The sequence below is a fragment of the Gossypium arboreum genome, chromosome 11, assembly GCF_025698485.1.
Source record: "Gossypium arboreum isolate Shixiya-1 chromosome 11, ASM2569848v2, whole genome shotgun sequence".
NCBI lineage: Eukaryota > Viridiplantae > Streptophyta > Magnoliopsida > Malvales > Malvaceae > Gossypium > Gossypium arboreum.
The window spans coordinates 23,708,752-23,733,485 of record NC_069080.1 but is presented as its reverse complement, the minus strand read 5'-3'; the positions used below and the strand labels follow the sequence as shown (position 1 = coordinate 23,733,485).

General features: G+C 35.0%; 1 protein-coding gene across 1 annotated transcript; it reads left to right on the top strand.

Moving 5' to 3' along the window:
- The first annotated feature begins 1,146 nt into the window (after positions 1 to 1,146).
- On the top strand, positions 1,147 to 4,698 carry LOC108466013 (receptor protein kinase TMK1). The gene is made up of 2 exons (XM_017766387.2): positions 1,147 to 3,795; positions 4,019 to 4,698. Exons 1-2 carry the CDS (start codon positions 1,464 to 1,466, stop codon positions 4,546 to 4,548), a joined length of 2,862 nt encoding a protein of 953 aa, XP_017621876.1. The 5' UTR covers positions 1,147 to 1,463; the 3' UTR covers positions 4,549 to 4,698.
- The last annotated feature ends 20,036 nt before the right edge of the window (positions 4,699 to 24,734 follow it).

The window sequence follows — 24,734 nt, the reverse complement described above, 5'->3', positions numbered from 1 at the left end:
ATTTTTAAAAATTCTTGAATCTAATCAAATCAAATACTATCAACTGCAACTTTTGATAATAATACCAAATACTTGAAATTAACAAACCACATTTATTTACAATATTTTTCAAAAATAATTATTACCTGCTACAGTAATTCCAAATTGGCCCGAGGTAATTAAATCATTACTTGATAATATTTGAGATTTAAATATCCAATAAATGAGAGTATTTAATTCAAATTTAAGTTTTGATAATAATATTTGAATTTAGTAATAAAATTTTAAAATGAAATGAGAAATTAGATTAAAAAGTTAAGATATCGGACCACTGACTTGTAAACATTATTGTAAAGGTGTTGTAATATAGGACATTGAATTAGATAGATGGAACAAAAGTTTGGTTGAACGAATCTCAACCAATAAATAACAGAATTTTCTTTGATTTAACATTGAGATTGCAGTAGAATGCGGCTTTTAGGCCGAAAGCAACGGTAAACGGGCCCTAATGTAAAGTAGAGTGCGAGCGTGGCCTTTGTTTTCTCACTTCGCCGTTGAATTAGAAAAACAACTCGGTTAGTCTGCGCGGACAAGGCAAGGCTAGGCATTTGTCAATTGCCAATTTGGCCTTTCCCTAGTTGGCGTGTGGTGCAACCCCAAACTGGAATGGATTCCAAGATTTGCCAACCCCAATGTGTGATACCGACGGCTGGTCACAGGGTTGTAAACCCCAAATTTTGATAATTTATGTTTTGGTTCATTTGTAAATATATCATTTTAGCCGGTTTGATTTTTTTCAATTATGGTTAGATAGGGTCCACTTAATTACCTACTCGTCCACCCTTCCCCTATCCTTGCCCTTGCCTGTTTTTAGCTTCCAAAAATCACATTAATTTTCGACTATTAATTTAATGTTATTGGGTCAAATAGAATCTATTTTTTTTGGATTTAAATTTAAATATTAAAATTAATAACTAAATATAAATTAATTGCTTGAATTTACATTCTTTTAGATAATGAATTGGGACATAAGATTATCACACAGGCAATCTGAGCCCTACCTTTAAATATTATCTTTGTGACAGCCTTTGCTTAGCTAATTTGTAGATTCCCCAGGTCAGGACAGGCCAGAAAATATGGGTCCCCACATCCCATGTGCACTACACTTCACTCCTTTTCCTTCTCAATTACTAGTACTCTTTTTTTTTTTTTTCTGCTTACTCTGTTCTTTTCTACTTGCTCCCTGTGCTTATCATTTTCATTCCCCGTTCTCAACCTCCGCTTCTCTTTCTCCCTATTCTCATTTCTTCTTCTTCTTTTGCCTTTTGAGTTTCCAGTTTTTCAGTTCAGTCCCTACAACATGTTGCTTTCATTCATCTAATGCCTCTGAGAAAAGGAAAAGAAAAGCTGCAACTCTTTCCCGCATCATTTTCCCCAGAAAAAAGAAAAAAAACTAAAGCTTTGAGTTCTTAATCTTTCTCAATATGAACTACAAACCTAGACTTAGTTTCTGCTTCAAGCTTTTTGCTTTTATTATTGGCTTCTCTTCAATCTTCATCTCTGTTAAATCCCAGACAACTGCAAGCGACGATGCTGCTGCCATGTTAGCCCTTAAGAAGACCCTCGGTCCCCCCGAATCTCTCGGGTGGACCGACCCGGATCCATGCAAATGGAAACACGTTTTCTGCTCAGAGGACAGGCGCGTCACTCGGATCCAAATCGGTCACCAGAACCTGCAAGGTACACTTCCTTCAGATATTCAGAACCTTACTGAACTTGAGCGTTTAGAGGTACAATGGAATAACATTTCGGGTCCCGTACCTAGCTTAAACGGGTTAAGCTCACTCCTAGTGCTTATGCTTAGCAACAATCACTTCACTTCATTCCCCACTGATTTCTTTTCTGGTTTATCTTCTCTTCAATCCGTGGAAATGGATAACAACCCTTTTTCCGCCTGGGAAATCCCTCAAAGCTTGCAAAATGCTTCAGCTTTGCAGAATTTCTCAGCTAACTCTGCTAACATCACTGGGAAAATACCAGACATCTTTGGGTCTGATGCGTTTCCAGGTCTCACCATTTTGCATTTGGCTTTCAATAGTCTCGAAGGTGAGCTGCCCTCCAGCTTTTCTGGGTCGTCAATCCAGTCTTTGTGGGTTAATGGTCAGCTAAGTAACAGTAAACTTAATGGTACCGTAGCTGTACTCCAGAACATGACATTCTTAAAGGAGGTTTGGTTGCATTCCAATTCGTTCTCTGGTCCTTTACCAGATTTCTCCGGTTTGAAAGACTTGCAGAGTCTGAGTTTGAGGGACAACTCGTTTACTGGCCCGGTTCCTGTTTCTCTTATGAAGCTTGAGTCATTAAAAACTGTAAATTTGACAAACAATTTGCTTCAAGGACCATTGCCCGAGTTTAAGGACTCGGTTGCTGTGGATATGGTTAAGGATTCCAATAGGTTTTGTTTGCCGAGTCCTGGTGACTGTGATCCGAGGGTGACTTCGTTGCTTAATGTTGTGAAGTCTATGGATTATCCACAAAGGCTTGCTGATAATTGGAAGGGGAATGACCCTTGCATGGATTGGCTTGGGATTACATGCAGTAATGGCAACATTACTGTTATTAATTTTGAGAAGATGGGAGTTACAGGTACCATATCTCCTGATTTTGCATCACTTAAGTCCTTGCAGAGGCTGATTCTTGCTGGTAATAATCTGACTGGTACCATTCCTGAGGAGCTTACTGCACTGGTTGCACTTAAAGAACTGGATGTTTCCAACAATCATCTTTATGGGAAAGTCCCCACTTTCAAGAGCAATTTCATTTTGAATACAAATGGTAATCCTGACATTGGGAAGGAGAAGAGTACTAGTTCTCCAGGGTCTGAATCTGGCAATCCCAGTGCAGGATCAGGGTCTAAAAGTAGTGGAAATTCTGGAAATGGAGGCAAGAAAACTTCAGCTTTCATTGGAATAATCATAGCTTCTATATTTGGGGGTCTGTTAGTTGTTGGCTTGCTTGGCTTGTTGGTTTTCTGTCTTTACAAAAAGAAACAGAAACGGTTTAGCAGAGTGCAGAGCCCAAATGCAATGGTAATTCACCCTCGCCATTCTGGTTCGGATAACGAAAGTGTTAAGATCACTGTTGCTGGCTCGAGCGTCAGTGTTGGTGCTGTTAGTGAAGCTCATACGTTTCCGAGCAGTGAGCCTGGTGGCGACATACAAATGGTTGAGGCGGGTAACATGGTGATCTCTATCCAAGTTCTAAGGAATGTGACCAACAATTTCAGTGAAGAAAATATATTGGGACAAGGAGGTTTTGGGGTGGTATATAAAGGCGAGTTGCATGATGGTACAAAGATTGCTGTGAAGAGAATGGAATCTGGGGTTATTAGTGGGAAGGGTTCTACTGAATTTATGTCCGAGATTGCCGTATTGACAAAGGTCCGACATCGGCATCTGGTTGCTCTTCTTGGATATTGCCTTGATGGAAATGAAAAGCTTCTTGTCTATGAATACATGCCCCAAGGTACTCTAAGCAGACATATCTTTAACTGGGAAGAAGAAGGATTGAAACCTCTTGAATGGACAAAAAGGTTAACCATTGCCTTAGATGTGGCAAGGGGTGTTGAGTATCTTCACGGTTTAGCCCATCAAAGTTTTATACATCGAGACTTGAAGCCTTCAAACATTCTACTAGGAGATGATATGAGGGCTAAGGTAGCAGATTTCGGTCTTGTGCGTCTTGCCCCTGAGGGTAAAGCCTCCATTGAAACTAGAATTGCTGGAACCTTTGGATACTTGGCACCGGAATATGCAGGTATCTTTTGTTTACTGGTTTTGCCTTTAAATTTCATAATGTTTATATAGAAATGCAAATCAGTTATGCATGATGAAAGTATGCAAGTATTTGATATGAATGTAGCACTTGACTCTTTAAGCATAGAACAAAGACCTGATAGAGACATCAATGATTTCATCTTATATTTATTCTGCTAGGTATGGAATCTAAGTCATTTTTTTTCTTTGAATGTGAATTGCAGTTACTGGACGAGTTACAACGAAAGTTGATGTATTTAGTTTTGGGGTGATACTGATGGAGCTAATCACTGGTAGAAAAGCACTTGATGAGAGCCAACCAGAGGAAAGCATACACCTAGTGACATGGTTCAAGAGAATGCACATCAACAAGGACTCGTTCCGCAAAGCCATCGACCCCACAATCGACCTCAATGAGGAAACGCTAGCCAGCATCAGCACAGTTGCTGAGTTGGCTGGTCATTGCTGTGCAAGGGAACCATATCAGAGGCCTGATATGGGTCATGCTGTAAATGTGTTATCTTCTCTAGTGGAGCTCTGGAAACCAACCGATCAATGTTCTGAAGACATATATGGCATTGACCTTGAAATGTCATTGCCACAAGCACTAAAGAAGTGGCAAGCTTATGAAGGCCGAAGCAATTTGGAATCTTCATCATCTTCACTTCTTCCCAGCTTAGACAACACTCAAACCAGCATTCCGACGCGACCGTACGGATTTGCTGAGTCATTTACATCCGCAGATGGGAGATAAGCAGCAGTTGTATATTATTGAATCAGTGGCTCTTGTATGTTCATTCTTATTGCTTCTTGCTTCTTAGTAGAACTTGTGTAGCCTAATTATTTTCTTGAACGATATTGTATTTTGCTTGGAATATGATTGCGATGTTCTTCGGTTTGGAAACTCCGGAAGTAGCTTAAGGTAAACTAAATGCTGTCAAAAGCCAAATAATTAATGTTTCATTTCATTCATGCAAATGTGTCAGCGCTTAATCCTGGCATTTTAGAAACTCTGATCACTAATTGTGTTCAACTCGTATCTGTCACATGAATATAACCTCAAAAGATTTAGATACTTGTAAATGTAATATTCGTATTGGACGTATATAGATAAAAAAAAGTTGGGCAATTCAGTAGTGTTAATGGTAACTTTGGACAAGCTCTGAAGATTGGGCAAAACTGAAAAGTCACAAAGTTCATGTGATGTTGGGACATTCTGCAAATAAAAACAGGAAAAAAAAAGAAGAAAAAAGCAGAAGTGAAACAGCTCAAAGCCGTGGAATGAAGAAACAGACAGATGGGGTGGTGGGGAGTGACGTTGCTGTCTTGAGATGTCTGTAGTAATAAAGTAATATGCGGGGACCTGCGGGTGTTGGTGATGAGGTGTAGGTTCCCTACACATGGCTCACGTTCTGCTCGCTGCTTTCAAGGCATATGTCCCCTCTGCCTATCACTCTCACTCTCCCGCCATCGTTACTTCCGTTTCCATTTTTTCTCCCACACCAATTATATTCATAACGAAAAATTATAATCATATTGAGCTCCCAACATTTAGTCAAATAAGTTCGGATCTAGCATTTAAAAAATACGTTATTCCTTTTCACTTAATCTAACATCGATTAGTATTATTTTCGTGTGTTTGTGGATACGAGTTAGGGAGGAATAAGGAGGTTACCTCATGTTTGGACCAACCCAAACATGTTCATCAACTATTTCCGTGAGTCAGCCTCCCTGTAAATCTTCATTTTATATCAGGGACGTAATGATGGGACAGCCTCTCTCTCTCTTTTAATTTTGGTTTTTTTATGTTTAAAATTTTATTTAATTTTTCAAAGAAAATATTATTTAATCTTAATTAATCTCGAGTTTTAATGTAAAATTCTTGCCTTTTAACTCTGATTTATATCAAAACCATAATGGTCTCAATACATGAATTTTAAACCAATTTCTATTTTTTTAACTTTGATAATACAAATATTTTTCTAGTTACATTTAAAAATAAAATATCATTTAAATTATGTTACTAGTGAACCTAATTAATAATAGTTTAATATATTTTAAATATTCGTATTTATTTTATTTTTATAAATGATTGGACATTCATTATTTTAATTTATTATAATTTATGTACTTTTATTAAATGCCGAAAAAATTGAAAGAAAATCAATAAATTTGAAAATTTAAGCAGAACATACGTGAAAGCATCAATTACACGTTTAGCTCAAATTTTCACTCATTCAAACTCTTCAATCAAATAATTTCATTAAAATCTCTTATGATCTATTAAATGATGATATAACAGATAATGTGATAACTAATACAAAAAAAAGAAAAAAAGAAAAAAAAGAGAGCAATGACTCTTGTTGATTTAACATTTTTTTTTCAAAAGAAATTAAATTAACCCTCAAGCGGGATCCTTTAAAATGCATTGTCCTGATCTTTTATCACGAATCATTTTAATCAAATTATCTATGATTTTGTTCTCATCTTTGAATACTTCAATGATAGATTTTTGACAAGAATTGATAAATTCTCCTAATCAAAGTTGACTTGAATCCTCCTAAAGTTTCTTCCTGAATGGCGTTAACAGCTTCAAAACTATTCGTTTGAATTAAAATGCACTCGAAACCCTGATTTAGCGTAAAATTCAACCCATCCAAGATGCCCCGCAGTTCGACATCCAACACAGTACAATAACTCAGGTATCTGCAGAACCCAAAAATCCATTCTCTATTGTAGTCTCGTATAAAGCCCTCAGCTGCTGCAAAATCATCTTCAATTTTAATCGATCCGTCAATATTCAAGCGAATCCAATTTCGAGCTAAATGTGGATTAGCAAGAAGACTTCGTGACTTGTGTGAAAGCAGCTTCGATGTGGAAACGTACTGTCTGGCCTAACTGTATGAGACACTGATAATTTTCTCCATACTCCAAGTGATGTCCTGAAAAACAAAATTGTTCCAATTTTTTCCAGATACGCCAAGAAATCATCCCAAAATGGCAAGGCCAGCCGATCCCACTTGAACCAACAAAAAGCTTATTTTGGAGGTTCTTCGTCATCCATTCATGAAGGGATCTGGAGTAAAAACGAGTTTGCCTTCCAATTGGAATAAGTTTATTCCAAATATCCCTAGCCACACGACAATCTCTAAGGACATGCAGCAGCTCTTCAAAACCATGCCTACAAAATTTACAAGAGTTGTCATTCCCTATTCCTCTCATTACCCTTTCCATATTCGTGAGTAATCGGTGTTTTAGAACAAGCCAAATGAAGAATCTAACTCATTGGGGTTCTAGAAACTTTCAAGGAAGATGCCAAATAGGCTTTTTCAAATTCAATACTCCCTTCCAAAGCTTATCGTACACTCTTTTCAATGAGAAAGAACCCTCGAAGAACTCCCCCAAATGATCCTATCCGGTCCGGCAGATGGATGAGGTGGTGGAATTCCTATAATCTTAGCGATGATTTCCTCAGTACGCTAAAAACGAAAGAAGTTAAGATTCCAAAGACCATCACATGTAACCATGTCACTAGAAGAGCAATCCATGTCAATCTTTGAAATAGATAGAACTTGCTTAACTAAGGGTCCTATCTTTGGAATCCAAGGATCACTCCAGCAATTAATATCTTTGTAATAGCTTGAATTTCAACGATGTCGAAAATAGTGGTTCGAGACCATCAAATCTGAAAAATGAACTCGTAGATTATATTATTTAATATTTACGAGCCAAATGTAGTTTTTAAAAGATTTTTGGAATAGTAAATTGTGTTTTATAAAGATTTATTTGGTCAAGAAATTGAGAAAAAGAGGTATCGAGATCTCGATGTTATAAACTGAGCCATAAATATTTTTATAAATATTTACGGAATGTCAATAAGGTAGTATTAAAATTTCGTTAGAAAATTTTGACGTTTGGGTGGTCAATTAAATAAAAAGGATTAAATTGGAAAATGTGTAAAAGTTGCTAAAAGGATTAAATAGCTCAATTGTCAAATGAGGAAGGACCTAAAGTGAAAATAAGCCCAAAGGAGATATTTTGGGCTGCAATAGTTGAGAAAAATCAGGAAATGGGTGAAATAAGTGCAAAATTAGAAAATTGCCAAAATTAGCTAAATAAAAATGGGACTAAATTGGAATATCTAGAATTCTCTTCATTTCTCTTCATATTCATCAGCTGAAAAACAGCCATGGAAGGGGGTTCAAGCTGGTTTTCATGCTCTAGCTTCATGTAAGTTTAATTCTTGCTTTCTCCTTGAAATTTCTATGTTTTTGGAATTTTACAATTGGGTCCAACTTACTATTTCATTAGTTTTTGATTCCATGGCTAATTTTTAAAGTTTTTATGGATGAGTGCTGAAATAATATGATGAAAAATCATATAATTGAAGCTTTACTTTTGGTATATGATGATTTTATCAAGTAAAATTGATGGAAATTCATTTTAGGACCTAATTAAGAAAGAGTTTGGAATTAATGTCTAATGCTAAAGTTCTGATTTTTAGGGGTTATGAAGAAGTTTAAAATGATAGACTAAAGTATTAATTGAGAAAAATTAACTCAATTGAGGGGTTAATTGAGCAAGGACTGAATTGTATAAACTGTGAAATTTGGGGCAAAATGGAAATTAATATTTTTCACTAAAACTGTTTTGGGCAGCAGCAGTAGTGTAACTTTGAAAATTCACCAAAAATTTTATAAATCGAATTAGAGGATGAATAAAATATGAAATTAAAGCTTATTGAGTCTAGTTTCTTATAAAAGAAACTATGTAAGCAATGGAATTGTGAATCATGAGATATAATAAATTTTATGAGACAAGGTCAGAATGATTTCGGGTTCCCCTGTTTTGAATTTGGAAAATCATAAAAAATTGGATAAAAATAATTATGGGCTTAAATTTATATGTTTAGAATCTTTAATGAGCCTATTTTCCATAGAAACAAATTACAACACCATTTGACTCTTGTACGATGATATAATTAATTTTTAGTGAAGAAGAGTCAGAACTGTTAGACAGCAGAACAGGGGTAACTTTAAAGAATAAACTGTACTTATTGGCTAAACCAAAAATTCTGAAAATTTTATAGTAAGAATATATATGAGTCTAGTTTCAGTGATAATTATCGGATCTTAATTTGGAGTTATATAGCTCCAGATATAAATAATTTAGTGACCATGACACAGATGGACAGCTTGAATATTCATAAAAGTAAATAATAAAGATTATAGATAATGTTACTTACAAGTGTGTTATATACATTAAGGATGTGGAATGGAGAGGAGGAGGAGGAAAATATATATGAATATCCAGCTAGCATGGCTAATTTGCATGTTTTAGGCTTAAGGACCTGAATTGAATAAAAGTAAAACTTTAGGGGTAATTTTGTAAAAATGTCAAAATGACCAAATTGAAGGAATGAATTTTTTATTATCTAAATTAATAAATTGAATGAAATTTTCAATTTAAGATCGGGTGAAAATTGGAAAATGGTAAATTACCAAAATGCCCTTAATCTTGATATTTCGAATTTCGCCAAGTAAGTTCGTGTAACTTGAATTATATTCTTAAATGCTTGAAATGCATGTTTTTTATATGAATATGATTTGAATGTTCATTATATGGAAATTTATGAAACATTGATATATTTGAAAAAAAATAGGGAAAAAAAATCCCGGTTGAATGGAAGGAAAATTCGATGGATATCTGAAAAGGAATTGACGGTAAAAAGGATCTAGCCCGGACGGGTGATCCTATCCTGATATATCCCTCCTGAAGAATATGTGGAAAATGGATTTAGCCCGACGGTAGTCCGATTAGGTCTCAATTTAGCCTGACTGTAATTCGGATCCAAGCTCATTAGAGTAATTGTCGTTGCGAGGATTTAGCTCGGACCGATAATCCCGACAATAATCTATGAGTTTATATTATAGGGATTTAGCCTGGACTGGTAATCCCACTGTAAGGATGAGGTTTATGGGGTGTGCTCTCCGATATGGAATGTGTAAGACCATGGTTGAAAGATACCATGGCAACTCGATATGAAATGTGTAAGACCATGGTTGAAAGATACCATGGCAACCTGATATGAAATGTGTAAGACCATGGTTGAAAGATACCATGGCAACCTGATATGAAATGTGTAAGACCATGGTTGAAAGATACCATGGCAACGTGATATGAAATGAATAAGACCATGGTTGAAAGTTACCATGGCAACCTGACATGAAATGAGTAAGACAATGGTTGAAAGATACCATGGCAACATGATGGGAAAATGAATAAAACTATGGTTGAAAGATACCATGGCAACATGACAGAAAACGAGTAAAACCATAGTTGAAAGATACTATGACATCATGTCGAAGATAAATAAGATCGAGGAAGAGAAACGCCAAGATATCTATTGAACAATCGATATTCAGGTAATATGTATCAGATGGAATGGTTATATGAAATGGTTGTGTGAAATGTTTACAGGAACTGGATATAGAAATATATGTACAAAATAGTTGTATGAAATAATTAAGAAGATAGATAAATGAAATAAGTATAGGTACATGGAATTTAATTTAATTTAAGTTTAATACTGAACTATTACCAAATAAATATATACAAGATATAAGGAAATGATGGTGCATGAAATATTGATATAACGAAATGAATGATATATGCTTATAAAGAAACAAAGAAGAGAATAATATATTTTGTGACATGTACATATATAATTATCTTTGATATGTTGATACAAGGAAATTATGTAAGTTGAGACTATTATTAAACTCAAGTGTGATATGTTGAGAAAATAGGTATATCAATGTTGAATTTATATGAAATATGTGCAAGTATACTAACAATGTTGTTGTTTGACGCTTAGACAAGTGCCAAGCTATTGATTGAATGGTAACATGTTTAATTATAAGGAGCATTGAAATGGTAAGTACTTAGATGAAAATATAATTTAAGATTCTGCGAAATTTTTTTATGATCTCGATTTTGTTCCAGTTGGTTTCTAATGTATGTTTTAGGCTTCGAGGGCCCAATAGAGAGACGTTATGATTATTTCAAAATATGAATAATAAATGACTCAAAATTATCTGAAAGATGTTTAGTAAACTCCGGTAATGTCTCGTACCCTATTTCGGCAATGAATACGGGTAGGAGGTGTTACAATCTTTTTCATTACCAACAGACCAAAGCAGGTTCTCACGAATAAGAGGTCATACCTTAATGAGAGAACGTCATAAGAAAGAGCCATGCCCTCTCGAAAGGGACTCTAGTAAACCACTTTACACTTCGTACTTTGATCTAAGAATCCGAACCCAAAGAGCATTGGAGTTTGTCACAATATTAAATCCTACCTTCATCATGAAAGAAGTATTATGCTCCGTCAAATGCCTTAGCCCAAGACCACCATGTACCCTAGGTTGACATACCGAATCCCAACTCACCAAAGTCATCTTTTTAACCTCATTATAAGATCCCCATATGAATTGCTTGACCATCTGTTCAATCTCATCACATAAGCCCTTAGGGACCATCATAGACTACATGAAGTAACTTGGGATTATAAGCAACACTAATTGGGCCAAAGTGACCCTACCAGCTAGAAAGAGTTTCTTAGCATCCCAACTTGAAAGTTTACTACGCATCCTATCAACGACGAAATGCAGGGTATTGTTTGTTACCTTGTCATGGAAGAAAGACACTTTTAGATAAGACTCTAAGTTTTGCACCTCATGATAACCGAAAATATTGCTTATAGATCTCCCTAAGTTACCATCCACACCTTTTGAAAAGAAGATGTTGGTTTTTTGCATATTAATCCCGTGGCCTGAGAAATCACAAAAATCATCTAGGACTCCTTTAATGATCCTCGCTTGATACTTTTTCGCATGACCAAATAGAATCAGGTCATCTGCAAAGAATTTTAAAATAATTTCATTAAAATTTCTTATAGTCATGTTAGTAAATATTTAAGAATTTTAACTATGTTTCCAATAATGTGAAAAATAATAAAAGTCTAAAATTGAAAACAAAATGAAACTCTTGTTGATTAAAAAAAAACAAATAAAATTAGTAACATAACTCCAATATAATAGATTTGAGTTCAACAATAGCTTATTTATGGTGTGCACATGTGTGACAATTTGAGTCGTATTCCAAAGCCATTAGAATCACATTTCAAATCGAAATCCATCAGATAATTAGTGCCCTTTTAGAAATTTAAAAAACATAATTAGTTCAATGGTAATTTTTTTATTTTGACCCCTGAATATTTATAATTTATTTTTAACCCTTTTAAACATATGTGAGTAATTTAAAATATATTTATTTATACAAGACGTTGACATTGGTTTTAAAAGTAAAAAAATATTATTGTTTTTGGTTTAAAAGTTTTTTTAAAATTTTTTATGGGAAAGGTTTTGGTACACTGCCATGTCATAAGAGCTTTTAGACTTCATAAGTAAGGTTAAGGGGTTGACAAATGTTCTATAGAAGTATAGTAAAATATTATAAAATAATTTCAAATAAGAATAATGTTATTGTCATAAGTAATATTGTTGGTATTTGTTTTTTTTTTTTTTTATGAAAGCTTTGGTTTTGTCATATGGGGGAGGTGGTGGTGATAGTGTTAATGATGACCAAATACAAGAAAGTCAGATTCAAAAGATGGGAGAGAATCTTGATGGAGATATGGTTGTAGATTCGACCTTAGTACCTGGGTTTTCTTGGAAGAATATGTTGTTAAAAGGATATTCCTTTGGATTGATGACTCTTTCTTCGAACTTAGAGATTTTAGACGGAGATGATTTTGAGTTTACAGAAGGAGACGTCGTGAGGTCCAACGTCAATGGTATTCTGACCATTAACTTCTCCGAATGAATTCAACACCTTTTGGTTAAGGATATGTATACCTTTGTGGTTGTGAAATTACTAGGGAGAAATATCGGCCATTCTACACTTCTTAATTGGATTTTTGTTCTTTGGAACCCTTTCAACCGTTCCATCTAATGGACGTGGAGAATGGGTTTTTTTTTTTCAATTTCAAAATAAAGAGGGATTTTGATATGGCGTTGACCCAGGTCCATTGGGTGTTTTGGGCATTATCTCCCTATCCAGCCATGGACGGTGGACTTTAACTCGTCAAAATCCTTCCCAAGTTTGGTGTTGGCATAGATTCGATTCCCCATATTGTCAGGCTTCTTATATAAGCGAAGGGTCTTAGAAGAGATTAGAAGTCTCATTGGTAAGGTGGCTCAGTTAGATCTGAAAACAGATAGCAAAATAATAGGCATATTTGCAAAAATGGCTGTGTATGTGAACCTAGACAAACCGCTCATATCGCAGGTTTTGGTAGACTAGAGATTTCAAATGGTAGAGTTTGAAGCCTTACCGGCGATTTGCTTCGCCTGCAACCGATACGGTCACCTTAAAGGCTCATGCCCTTTGAAAATGGTGAACTCGGATCTCCCTAGTGGTAAGGAAAATGACCTTATCCCATCGACGAAAAATGCTGACATGGCGATGGTAGAAAATCCCTTTAGCCATTGAATGATTGTTAAATGAAGATCCAGGGGCTAGTGGAAAAAAGGTGAATTCTATGTCTAAAAATACATTAGGATCAAGATTTGGTCCTTTGTCTTGGCTGGATTATGGAAAGTTTTTGGATGATATAGTGCAATTGGAGGATTCATGTAACACCCCTAACCCATATCTGTCATCGAATTAAGGTTATAGAACATTACCATACAAAATAGAGCAATTAACTTTAAAACAAATCAATAATGTCATTTAATAATAATTACTTAAAACTCATTACAAACCTACTAAACATATACATTTGGGCCTAAAATCGAGGCCCTAAAAATAGTTCGAAATCAATTTGGGACTAATTTAAAACAATTTGAAAAATTTGAGAAAATTTTGAAAAATTTGAAAACAGGGGTCACACGGCCGTGGGGCTAGGCCGTGTGACATAGCCAGATCGTGTAGTATTCAAACAATGGGACACAAGGCCGTGTCCCAGCCCATGTTTTAAATTGTGCAACTTATTAACTTGGGTCACATGACCGTGTTGTAGACCGTGTGCCGGACCGTGTAACTCTCTGACTTGTGTCACACGACTGTGCGCTAGACCATGTAACTCACTGACTTGATACACATAGCTTTGTCTTAGGCCGTGTGATACTCACACCTAAAATAAAAAGTGTCACACGGTTGTGTGACAACCTGTGTCCCATGCCTTCTGTTCTATAATTTGACCCTATAAACAAGCCATTTTAAATCCAAAACTTGCCCAATCATCCACTCCATTTGTGCATACATTCAATAGACCTAAACACCTTTCAAACACATATAAACATACCAATTCAATCAATATATTTCTCTTAACCAATATGCCATTCAAAGGCACCTCGTTAATACCAAAACAACTTCAACCAAAACAAAGCTATATTGCCACATATCAAGTACAAAACTTAGTCAATTTAGCTATAATGCCCCGTACCCGAGACCGTCGCCGGAGTCGAACACGAGGTGTTAACAGACTTAATTCATTACTTAAACAACTCAAACAATTTATTTTTAAAATTTCCAGTCAAGCTAGCAATCTGCGTCACAGTCGCTTAAAAATTCATATCTCGAGTTCCAAAACTCGAAATCCAATTCCGTAAATTTTTTCTGAAACTATACTCATATATCTATTTACTAATTTTTTTTAGAATTTTTGGTCAAGACAATTAGTACAGTTTATTAGTTAAAGTCTCCCTGTTTCAGGTTCAATCGCTCTAACCTCTCAGATATTACTTAATCGATATCTCTCTGTACAGAATTTCAATGATTATGAAGTTTGTTTCTATTAAAACTAGACTCAATAAGGAATCTTTAAATATAAAGCATGACTTATAATTATTTTTATACAATTTATGATGAATTGTTAAAGTCAGAATAGGGATCCAGAAATCACTTTGGCCCTATTTCACAAAAATTCAAATATCTCATAAAATATAATTTATATACCTGTTTTTTGTTCAATCCATATGAAAATAGACTAATTAAGCTTCAATTTCATAGCTTACTCATCATTTAATTCCATTTCTACTATTTTTAGTGATTTTTCAAATTTACATCACTCGCCATTGTCGATTCTTTTTATGGCAAATTTCACTTTACTAAGGATTTTCATGGACTAAATAGCATTTTAAACATACATAACATCAAATATGACTTAGATTGGCCATTCCAATGGCTAATCATTTACAAACCCTTTTCTTACCAAACCATAATCATATCATAAGATTAATTACACAAAGTGAGTGTTTTGCCATACATGCCACATTCAAAATACACAAGCCATTTTACCAATTTAAGCCTTCAGATAGTGTGAACGAGTCTTCGACCTATCCCGATTCTCAAGCCGGCTTGTCAAAACTACAATGAAAGAAAATGAGGGAGTAAGCACAAATGCTTAGTAAGTTCACATGCAAATAGCAAGTAACATAATCACACAAACTCACATAAAACATCATTTGCATAAACAACACCAAGACATTCATGTTTCATTTACATTTAATATCTTTCTACAATTTCATCATACCAAGTTTTCAACCCGAGGGTTTAAGCACATACCTGTCAAATTTTCTCATTTACCACACTTACCAACATGTCAGCTTCGTTTTAGGCCTTCTTCTTATTCACTTAAGATTCACCCGTTGAACACATCGGAATATAATTTGAATACGCGGATCTCATGAACATAAGAGCCATACCCGCAGCTAGACAAACTCAATAGCCTGCGGAACTTATGTAGCCAAGCTACCATGTAACCCGCCCATAAGTAAACTCAGACTCAACTCAACGAGCTCGGGCGTTCGCATCCATAAGTGAACTCAGACTCAACTCAACGAGCTCGGATGCCCAGTTACATCTTACAAACTCGGACTCAACTCAACAAGTTCGGAACTCAAATATCCTAGTGACATGTCACTTGTATTCTAATCTATTCCCAAGGTTCAAACGGATGTTTTCCTCGATCACACATCTTTTCCGTCTTCCATGGAATATCGAAATCGATACTTCGGTGATAGTTCATACTCATCAAGTAATTCACATAATTACATATTATTCAACAATAACCACAAAGCATAATATTTCATGATAATAATCAGCATCATATCATATAAACAACATTAAATTGCTTAAAATGACAATTATGTTACTACATTTACACATGAACTTACCTCGGTACAAAATTATTAGCAATCGAGCCCATTCTTCGTAAACTTTGTTTTTCCCTCGATCGCGACTTGAATTTCGTTTCTCTTGATCTATAATGCCAAATTAATCTTATTTAATACATACATTCATCAAAACAACATTTAATATGAAATTTGGAAAAATTACATTTTTGCCCCTAAACTTTTGCATAATTACACTTTTGCCCCTAGGCTCGGGAATTAAACTTCATCCCTTATTCTTATGTTTTATGACATGTTGATCATTTTTTCCTTTTATAGAAATATCAAATTCACACTCTAACATGTACTTATGACTATTAGGTATTTTTACCGATTAAGCCCTTTTTACTCGTTTTCGCTTAAAACCGAGTAGTACAAGTTGTCTAACATAATTTAAAACCTCATATTCTATCATAAAACACCAAAATACACAAATTTCACCTATGTTTATTTTTCCAAATATGAACCTTAGGTTGAATTATTGCTAGCATAAGCTTAATCGAGCTACCGGGATTCCAAAAACATAAAGAACATTAAAAACGGGGCTTGGAATCACTTACTATGGAGCTTGGAAGCTTGAAACAAACCCTAACTATGGAGAACCCTTGAAATTTCAGCCTAATGAAGAAGATGGACAAAAATTGGCTTTTAATTTTGTTTTTAATTCATTTTAATAACTAAATGACCAAAATGCCCTTACTACTAAACTTTCCAAAAATTCCATCCATGTCCAATTTTTGTCCATAGACTTAGAAATTGGTCAAATTTCTATTTAATACCTCCTCATTAATATTCCAAAACAATTTCATACTAAAAACTCCTAGAATGCAAGTTTTGCAAATTATTCGATTTAGTCCCTAATTTCAATTTAAGCACTTTAGGCATAGGATTTCATCACGAAATTTTCACACAATCATGCAATCATATCATAAACATCAAAATAATTATAAAATAATTATTTCTATCTCGGATTTGTGGTCACGAAACTACTATTCCGATTAGGCCCTAATTCGAGATATTACAACTCTCCCCCCTTTAAGGATTTTTGTCCTCGAAAATCTTACCGGTAAACAGGTGTGGGTATTGGTTTCTCATAGTTTCTTCAGGTTCCCATGTAGTCTTTTCTACCCTGTGCTTTTGCCACAATACTTTCACGAGAGCGACACTTTTATTTCTTAGTTGTTTGACTTCTTGAGCTAAAATCTTAATTGGTTCTTCTTCGTAAGTCATATCCTGTCATAGTTCAATTTCTGTCGGTGAAATTATATGTGAAGGATCCGAACGATACCGACGTAACATAGATACGTGGAACACATCATGAATCTTCTCTAATTCAGGTGGTAATGCTAGCCGATATGCTACCGGTCCAACTTTTTCAATTATTTCATATGGTCCAATAAAACGCGGACTTAACTTGCCCTTCCGTCCAAATCTAAGGACTTTCTTCCATGGAGACACTTTCAAAAATACCTTATCACTAACTTGAAACTCGATTTCCCTTCGTTTCAAATCCGCATAAGATTTCGTCTATCTCAAGCGACTTTCAAACAATCTCGAATCACTTTCACCTTTTCTTCTTTCTTTTATTAGATCAACTCCATAAATCGATTTTCCTTGAGTTCACCCAATACAATGGCATCCGACATTTACGACCATACAATGCTTCATAAGGTGCCATCTTCAAACTCGTCTGATAACTATTATTATAAGCAAATTCTACCAACGGTAAGTTCCTTTCCCAAGTACCTTGAAATTCCAATACGCAACATCTAAGCATGTCTTCAAGAATCTGAATTACTCTCTCTGATTATCCATCAGTTTGTGGATGAAAGGCAGTGCTGAAATTTAACTTTGTACCTAGTGCCTCTTGCAACTTTTGCCAAATCTGTGAAGTAAATCTCGGATCTCTATCCGAAATGATTGACAAAGGTATTCCATGAAGTCTAACAATCTTACGGATATACAATTCAGCCAAATTATTAAGAGAATAATCCGTACGTACCGGAATAAAATGAGCCAATTTAGTCAGTCTGTCAACTATTACCCAGATGGCATTTTTCTTCCCCGAAGTTAACGGCAACCCTGATAAAAAATCCATAGTAATCCGATCCCATTTCCATTCAGGAACCATGATAGGCTGGAGTAATCCCGAAGGTACTTGGTGCTCAGCTTTCACTTGTTGACAAACTAAGCACTTTGATACAAACTCGGAAATATCTCTTTTCATTCCATTCCACCAGTACATTTTCTTCAAGTCATTATACATTTTCATACTACCCGGATGAACCGCCAAACAACCATTATGTGCTTCAGGCAAAATCATTTGAATCAACTCATCTTTTTTGGTACACAAATCTGATTTTTAAACATCAAGCAACCATCAGAACCGATTCTGAAATCTGATCCCGTATCAGCTTCACATTGCTTTCTCTTGGCTTGCAAATCTTGATCATTTTTCTGAGCTTCAGAAATCTCTTGTAAAAACATCGGTCTTGCTCTTAACTCTGCTAGAATCGAACCATCATTTGATATCTTTAACCGAGTGTTCATAGTTCTCAAAGCAAATAGCAATTTTCTGCTTAAAGCATCGGCAACCACATTCGCTTTTTCCCAGATGGTAATCAATAACAAGCTCGTAATCTTTTAATAGCTCCAACCATCTTCGCTTCTCAAATTCAAGTCTTTTTGTGACATCAAGTACTTAAGACTTTTGTGGTCGGTATATACTCGGCACTTTTCACTATACAAATAATGTCGCCAAATCTTCAAAGCAAACACTATAGCAGCCAATTCCAAATCATGAGTCGGATAATTTCTTTCAACTCTGCTGGTGCCATTCTGTATGGAGAAATCGAGATCGGAGCTATTCCCGGTATCAAATCAATACCAAATTCTACTTCCCTAACTGGAAGCAAACCCGACAATTTTTCTGGAAATACGTCCGCAAATTCACACACAACCGGCACTGATTCAACTTTCTTTTCAACTTCTTTTGTATTAATTACATATGCCAAATAAGCTTCATAACCCTTTCTCAAATATCTCTGAGCCGACATCGAAGAAATCATACTCGATAATGCCTTTGTCTGGTTCAACCCGCAGAATTTCACCACTTTCACACTTTAATTCTATAACCTTTTCTTTGCAATTTATTATAGCATCATGCAATTTCAACCAATCCATACCCAAAATAACATCAAATTCATCAAACGACAACAACATCAAGTTGGCCAGAAAGTAATAACCCCGAATCATTAAAGGGCATTTATTGCATACTTTATCAACTATCACACATTTGCCTAACGGATTCGACACTCTAATCATAAATTTTGTGTTCTCAATAGGTATATTCATACTAGACACCAGTTTCATGCATACATATGAATGAGTAGAACCGGGATCAATCAAAGCAATAATATTAACATCATAAAGAGAAAATATACCAGTAATCACATCAGGTGATGAAGCATCTTCACGTGCCTTTATAGCATAAGTTCTAGCTGGAGCCCTTGCTTCAGATTTAGCTGCTGAATCTCTGGCTACATTTTTGCTGCTTGCTTCATTTTTAGCTTTTCTTGAATATCTTCCCCTCGAGTCTGCACCACTAGCTTTTACATTCTGAAAGTTTTCTTTCTCAGCTCTCTCTGGACAGTCTCTAATAAAATGATCCAGAGAACCACACCGAAAACATTCATTCGCTCTACATGGGCTAAAATGATTTCTGCCACACCGTTGGCACTCAAGCTTAACAAATCTCGTATTTCCCACACTAGCCGCAGAAGTAGTCTGAGATTTAGGACCCACATTTTGCTTCTTAAAATTTCCATATGATTTTCCAGCCGAAACCTGTGAACGAGGATTCATATTTCTAGATTTTCTGGATTGCTGTGAGAATGAACTGCTCGTCGGTCTTTTCTTCCAATTTCTAGTCTCAGCCTCTACCTTTTTCTTCTCTTTAAGTAGTTCTTCAGCCTTGCAAGCTCGATCAACAAGTACTACCATTTCTTTTAATTCAAGAATCCCAACAAATACTTTGATGTCTTCATTGAGTCCGTCTTTAAATCGTCTGCACATTTTAACTTCTGTAGGAATATATTCTCTAGCATACTTACTCAACCTGACAAACTCTTTTTCGTATTCAGTAACTGTCATGTTCCCCTGCTTTAATTCAAGAAACTCTTTACGCTTCTGATTAATAAATCTTTCACTGATATATTTCTTCCAAAATTCTTCTTGAAAGAACTCCCAAGTTACTTTCTCTTTCGTTACTACTGAAATCAATGTCTTCCACCAATGATAAGTTGAATCCCTCAACAATGATATAGCACATTTCAAGCATTCCTCAAGTGTACAAGACAATTTATCAAATACTCGAATAGAATTCTCGAGCCAAAACTCTGCTTTCTCGGTATCATCATCAATATTTGCCCTGAATTCTTCGACCCATTGTATACGGATTCTGTCAACTGGAGTTCTGTGAAATTTCATCAGATCTACACCCTAAGGCATCGGGGGTACAGGTTGAGGAATCGGGGGAGGTGGGGGAGGTTGTGCATTCGGGTTCGTACGAACAAACTCAGTTTACAAAGCACTCATCATCTGGAGAAAGGCTTCCCGAGCCCTTCTCTTCCTCTTTGACCAACAGTGGGAGGTGGATTTTCATTGGCACCGCCTTCAAATGAGCTGGTGCATTACTCTCTACATCATCACCAGAATCGGATCGGGATCCATTTACTATAAAAAAATCATTTAAAAGGTCAGAAGTCGTCACACTATCACAATATATATATGGCATGTATAGCAAAACCCGTATATACAACACATTAGTCCGAGAACTGACTAAACCTGCTCTGATACCACCAAATGTAATGCCCCGTACCCGAGACCGTCGCCGGATTCGAACACGATGTGTTAACAGACTTAATTCATTACTTAAACAACTCAAACAATTTATTTTTAAATATTCCAGTTAAGCTAGCAATCAAGGTCACGATGCTTAAAACTCATATCTCGAGTTCCAAAACTCGAAATCCAATTCCGTAAATTTTCTCTGAAACTAGACTCATATATCTATTTACTAATTTTTTTTACAATTTTTGGTCAAGACAATTAGTACAGTTTATTAGTTAAAGTCTCCCCTGTTTCAGGGTTCGACTGCTCTAACCTCTGTATATTACGAATCAGATATCTCTCTGTACAGAATTTCAATGATTATGAAGTTTGTTTCTATTAAAACTAGACTCAATAAGGAATCTTTAAATATAAATCATGACTTATAATTATTTTTATACAATTTATGATGAATTGTTAAAGTCAGAATAGGGGATCCAGAAATCACTTTGGCCCTATTTCACAAAAATTCAAATATCTCATAAAATATAATTTATATACCTGTTTTGTTCAATCCATATGAAAATAGACTAATTAAGCTTCAATTTCATAGCTTACTCATCATTTAATTCCATTTCTACTATTTTTAGTGATTTTTCAAATTTACATCACTGCTGCTGTCAGATTCTTTTTTATGGCAAATTTCACTTTACTAAGGATTTTCATGGACTAAATAGCATTTTAAACATACATAACATCAAATATGACTTAGATTGGCCATTCCAATGGCTAATCATTTACAAACCCTTTTCTTACCAAACCATAATCATATCATAAGATTAATTACACAAAGTGAGTGTTTTGCCATACATGCCACATTCAAAATACACAAGCCATTTTACCAATTTAAGCCTTCAGATAGTGTGAACGAGTCTTGACCTATCCCGATTCTCAAGCCGCTTGTCAAAACTACAATGAAAGAAAAGGAGGGAGTAAGCACAAATGCTTAGTAAGTTCACATGCAAATAGCAAGTAACATAATCACACAATCTCACATAAAACATCATTTGCATAAACAACACCAAGACATTCATGTTTCATTTACATTTAATATCTTTCTACAATTTCATCATACCAAGTTTTCAACCCGAGGGTTTAAGCACATACCTGTCAAATTTTCTCATTTACCACACTTACCAACATGTCAGCTTCGTTTTAGGCCTTCTTCTTATTCACTTAAGATTCACCCGTTGAACACATTGGAATATAATTCGAATACGCGGATCTCATGAACATAAGAGCCATACCCGCAGCTAGACAAACTCAATAGCCTGCGGAACTTATGTAGCCAAGCTACCATGTAACCCGCCCATAAGTGAACTCGGACTCAACTCAACGAGCTCGGGCGTTCGCATCCATAAGTGAACTCAGACTCAATTCAACGAGCTCGGATGCCCAGTTACATCTTACAAACTCGGACTCAACTCAACAAGTTTGGAACTCAAATATCCTAGTGACATGTCACTTGTATTCTAATCTATTCCCAAGGTTCAAACGGACGTTTTCCTCGATCACACATCTTTTCCGTCTTCCACGGAATATCGAAATCGATACTTCGGTGATAGTTCATACTCATCAAGTAATTCACATAATTACATATTATTCAACAATAACCACAAAGCATAATATTTCATGATAATAATCAGCATCATATCATATAAACAACATTAAATTGCTTAAAATGACAATTATGTTACTACATTTACACATGAACTTACCTCGGTACAAAATTATTAGCAATCAGCCTATTCTTCGTAAACTTTGTTTTTCCCTCGATCGCGACTTGAATTTCGTTTCTCTTGATCTATAATGCCAAATTAATCTTATTTAATACATACATTCATCAAAACAACATTTAATATGAAATTTGGAAAAATTACATTTTTGCCCCTAAACTTTTGCATAATTACACTTTTGCCCCTAGGCTCGGGAATTAAACTTCATCCCTTATTCTTATGTTTTATGACATGTTGATCATTTTTTCCTTCTATGGAAATATCAAATTCACACTCTAACATGTATTTATGACTATTAGGTATTTTTACCGATTAAGCCCTTTTACTCGTTTTCGCTTAAAACTGAGTAGTACAAGTTGTCTAACATAATTTAAAACCTCATATTCTATCATAAAACACCAAAATACACAAATTTCACCTATGGTTATTTTTCCAAATATGAACCCTAGGTTGAATTATTGCTAGCATAAGCTTAATCGAGCTACCGGGATTTCAAAAACGTAAAGAACATTAAAAACGGGGCTTGGAATCACTTACTATGGAGCTTGGAAGCTTGAAACAAACCCTAACTATGAAGAACCCTTGAAATTTCGGCCTAATGAAGAAGATGGACAAAGATTGGCTTTTAATTTTGTTTTTAATTCATTTTAATAACTAAATGACCAAAATGCCCTTACTACTAAACTTTCCAAAAATTCCATCCATGTCCAATTTTTGTCCATAGACTTAGAAATTGGTCAAATTTCTATTTAAGACCCCCTCATTAATATTCCAAAACAATTTCATACTAAAAACTCCTATAATGCAAGTTTTGCAAATTATTCGATTTAGTCCCTTATTTCAATTTAAGCACTTTAGGCATAGGATTTCATCACGAAATTTTCACACAATCATGCAATCATATCATAAACATCAAAATAATTATAAAATAATTATTTCTATCTCGGATTTGTGGTCACGAAACCACTATTCCGATTAGGCCCTAATTGGGGATACTACATTAGCTACCTAGTGACATCAATTATAACCATTTAATTTTCATAAATAAATAAAGACCACATATTACCAAGTACTTAAAATTGACCAAATGACATAAACTTGCCAAAGCACTATAAGTCCAACAAACAAAATATATACTCCAAAGGTATATTAAAAAACAACCATTATATGAAGTCTTATACATGCCATTTATAACCTTGGCCAAAATAACACAAAAACTACCAATGTGATTTTTGGATAGTGTGATAGAACTTTGACAAGCTTCTAACCGATCGAGCTTCCGATAATCTACAAAACAAAGGAAAATAACTACGTAAGTAACTAGTGCTTAGTAAGCTCGTATAAATTCAAACATAAACTTACCCTTCTTAAACTCATTTTTATGAAATATGCATAACATCATTACCATACTCATAAGCTTAATACAATCCTATAAGCACCACCAAACTCACAAATTAGTAAACTCATGTATAATATATATAGAAAATCAACCATTTCACAAATGAATCTTCATGAACATATCATTCATCAAATACTTATTTTGTCCTATTCAATTCATTTACATTCATAAAAATTATCTTTTCATAATATTATGGACAATTATACAATTTCATACATGCCTTGCCATTAACCTTAACTTACCCATTGAACCATCTAGAATTTCATTGGATACTCGGGAATGCTCACACATAGTGTACCTTTCCATATAACTGTAACATTTCCTTTTCAATAGTGCTTACAAGAGCTGTGGAAAATCTGCAACAAATACAGGACCTCAGCCATCAGTAGGACATTCAAGACCAACACCCAAAACATGAAATCCCTAACGATATGTCATTCGTATCCTAAGAATTCTTAAGGTTCAAACGGGATTACTTATCCGTCAATTATTGAAAACGTCGATATATTTATATATTCAGGTCAGGTTATACTAATATAATTTAACAGATAATCAATCAAACTATCATTAATAAGATTATAATTCATACGAACTTACCTCGACAACTATAGTCGCAAAAGTAGAGTTGGAGATTACTCTACAGCTTTTGCCTTTCCCCCCGATTCAAGTTCGGTTG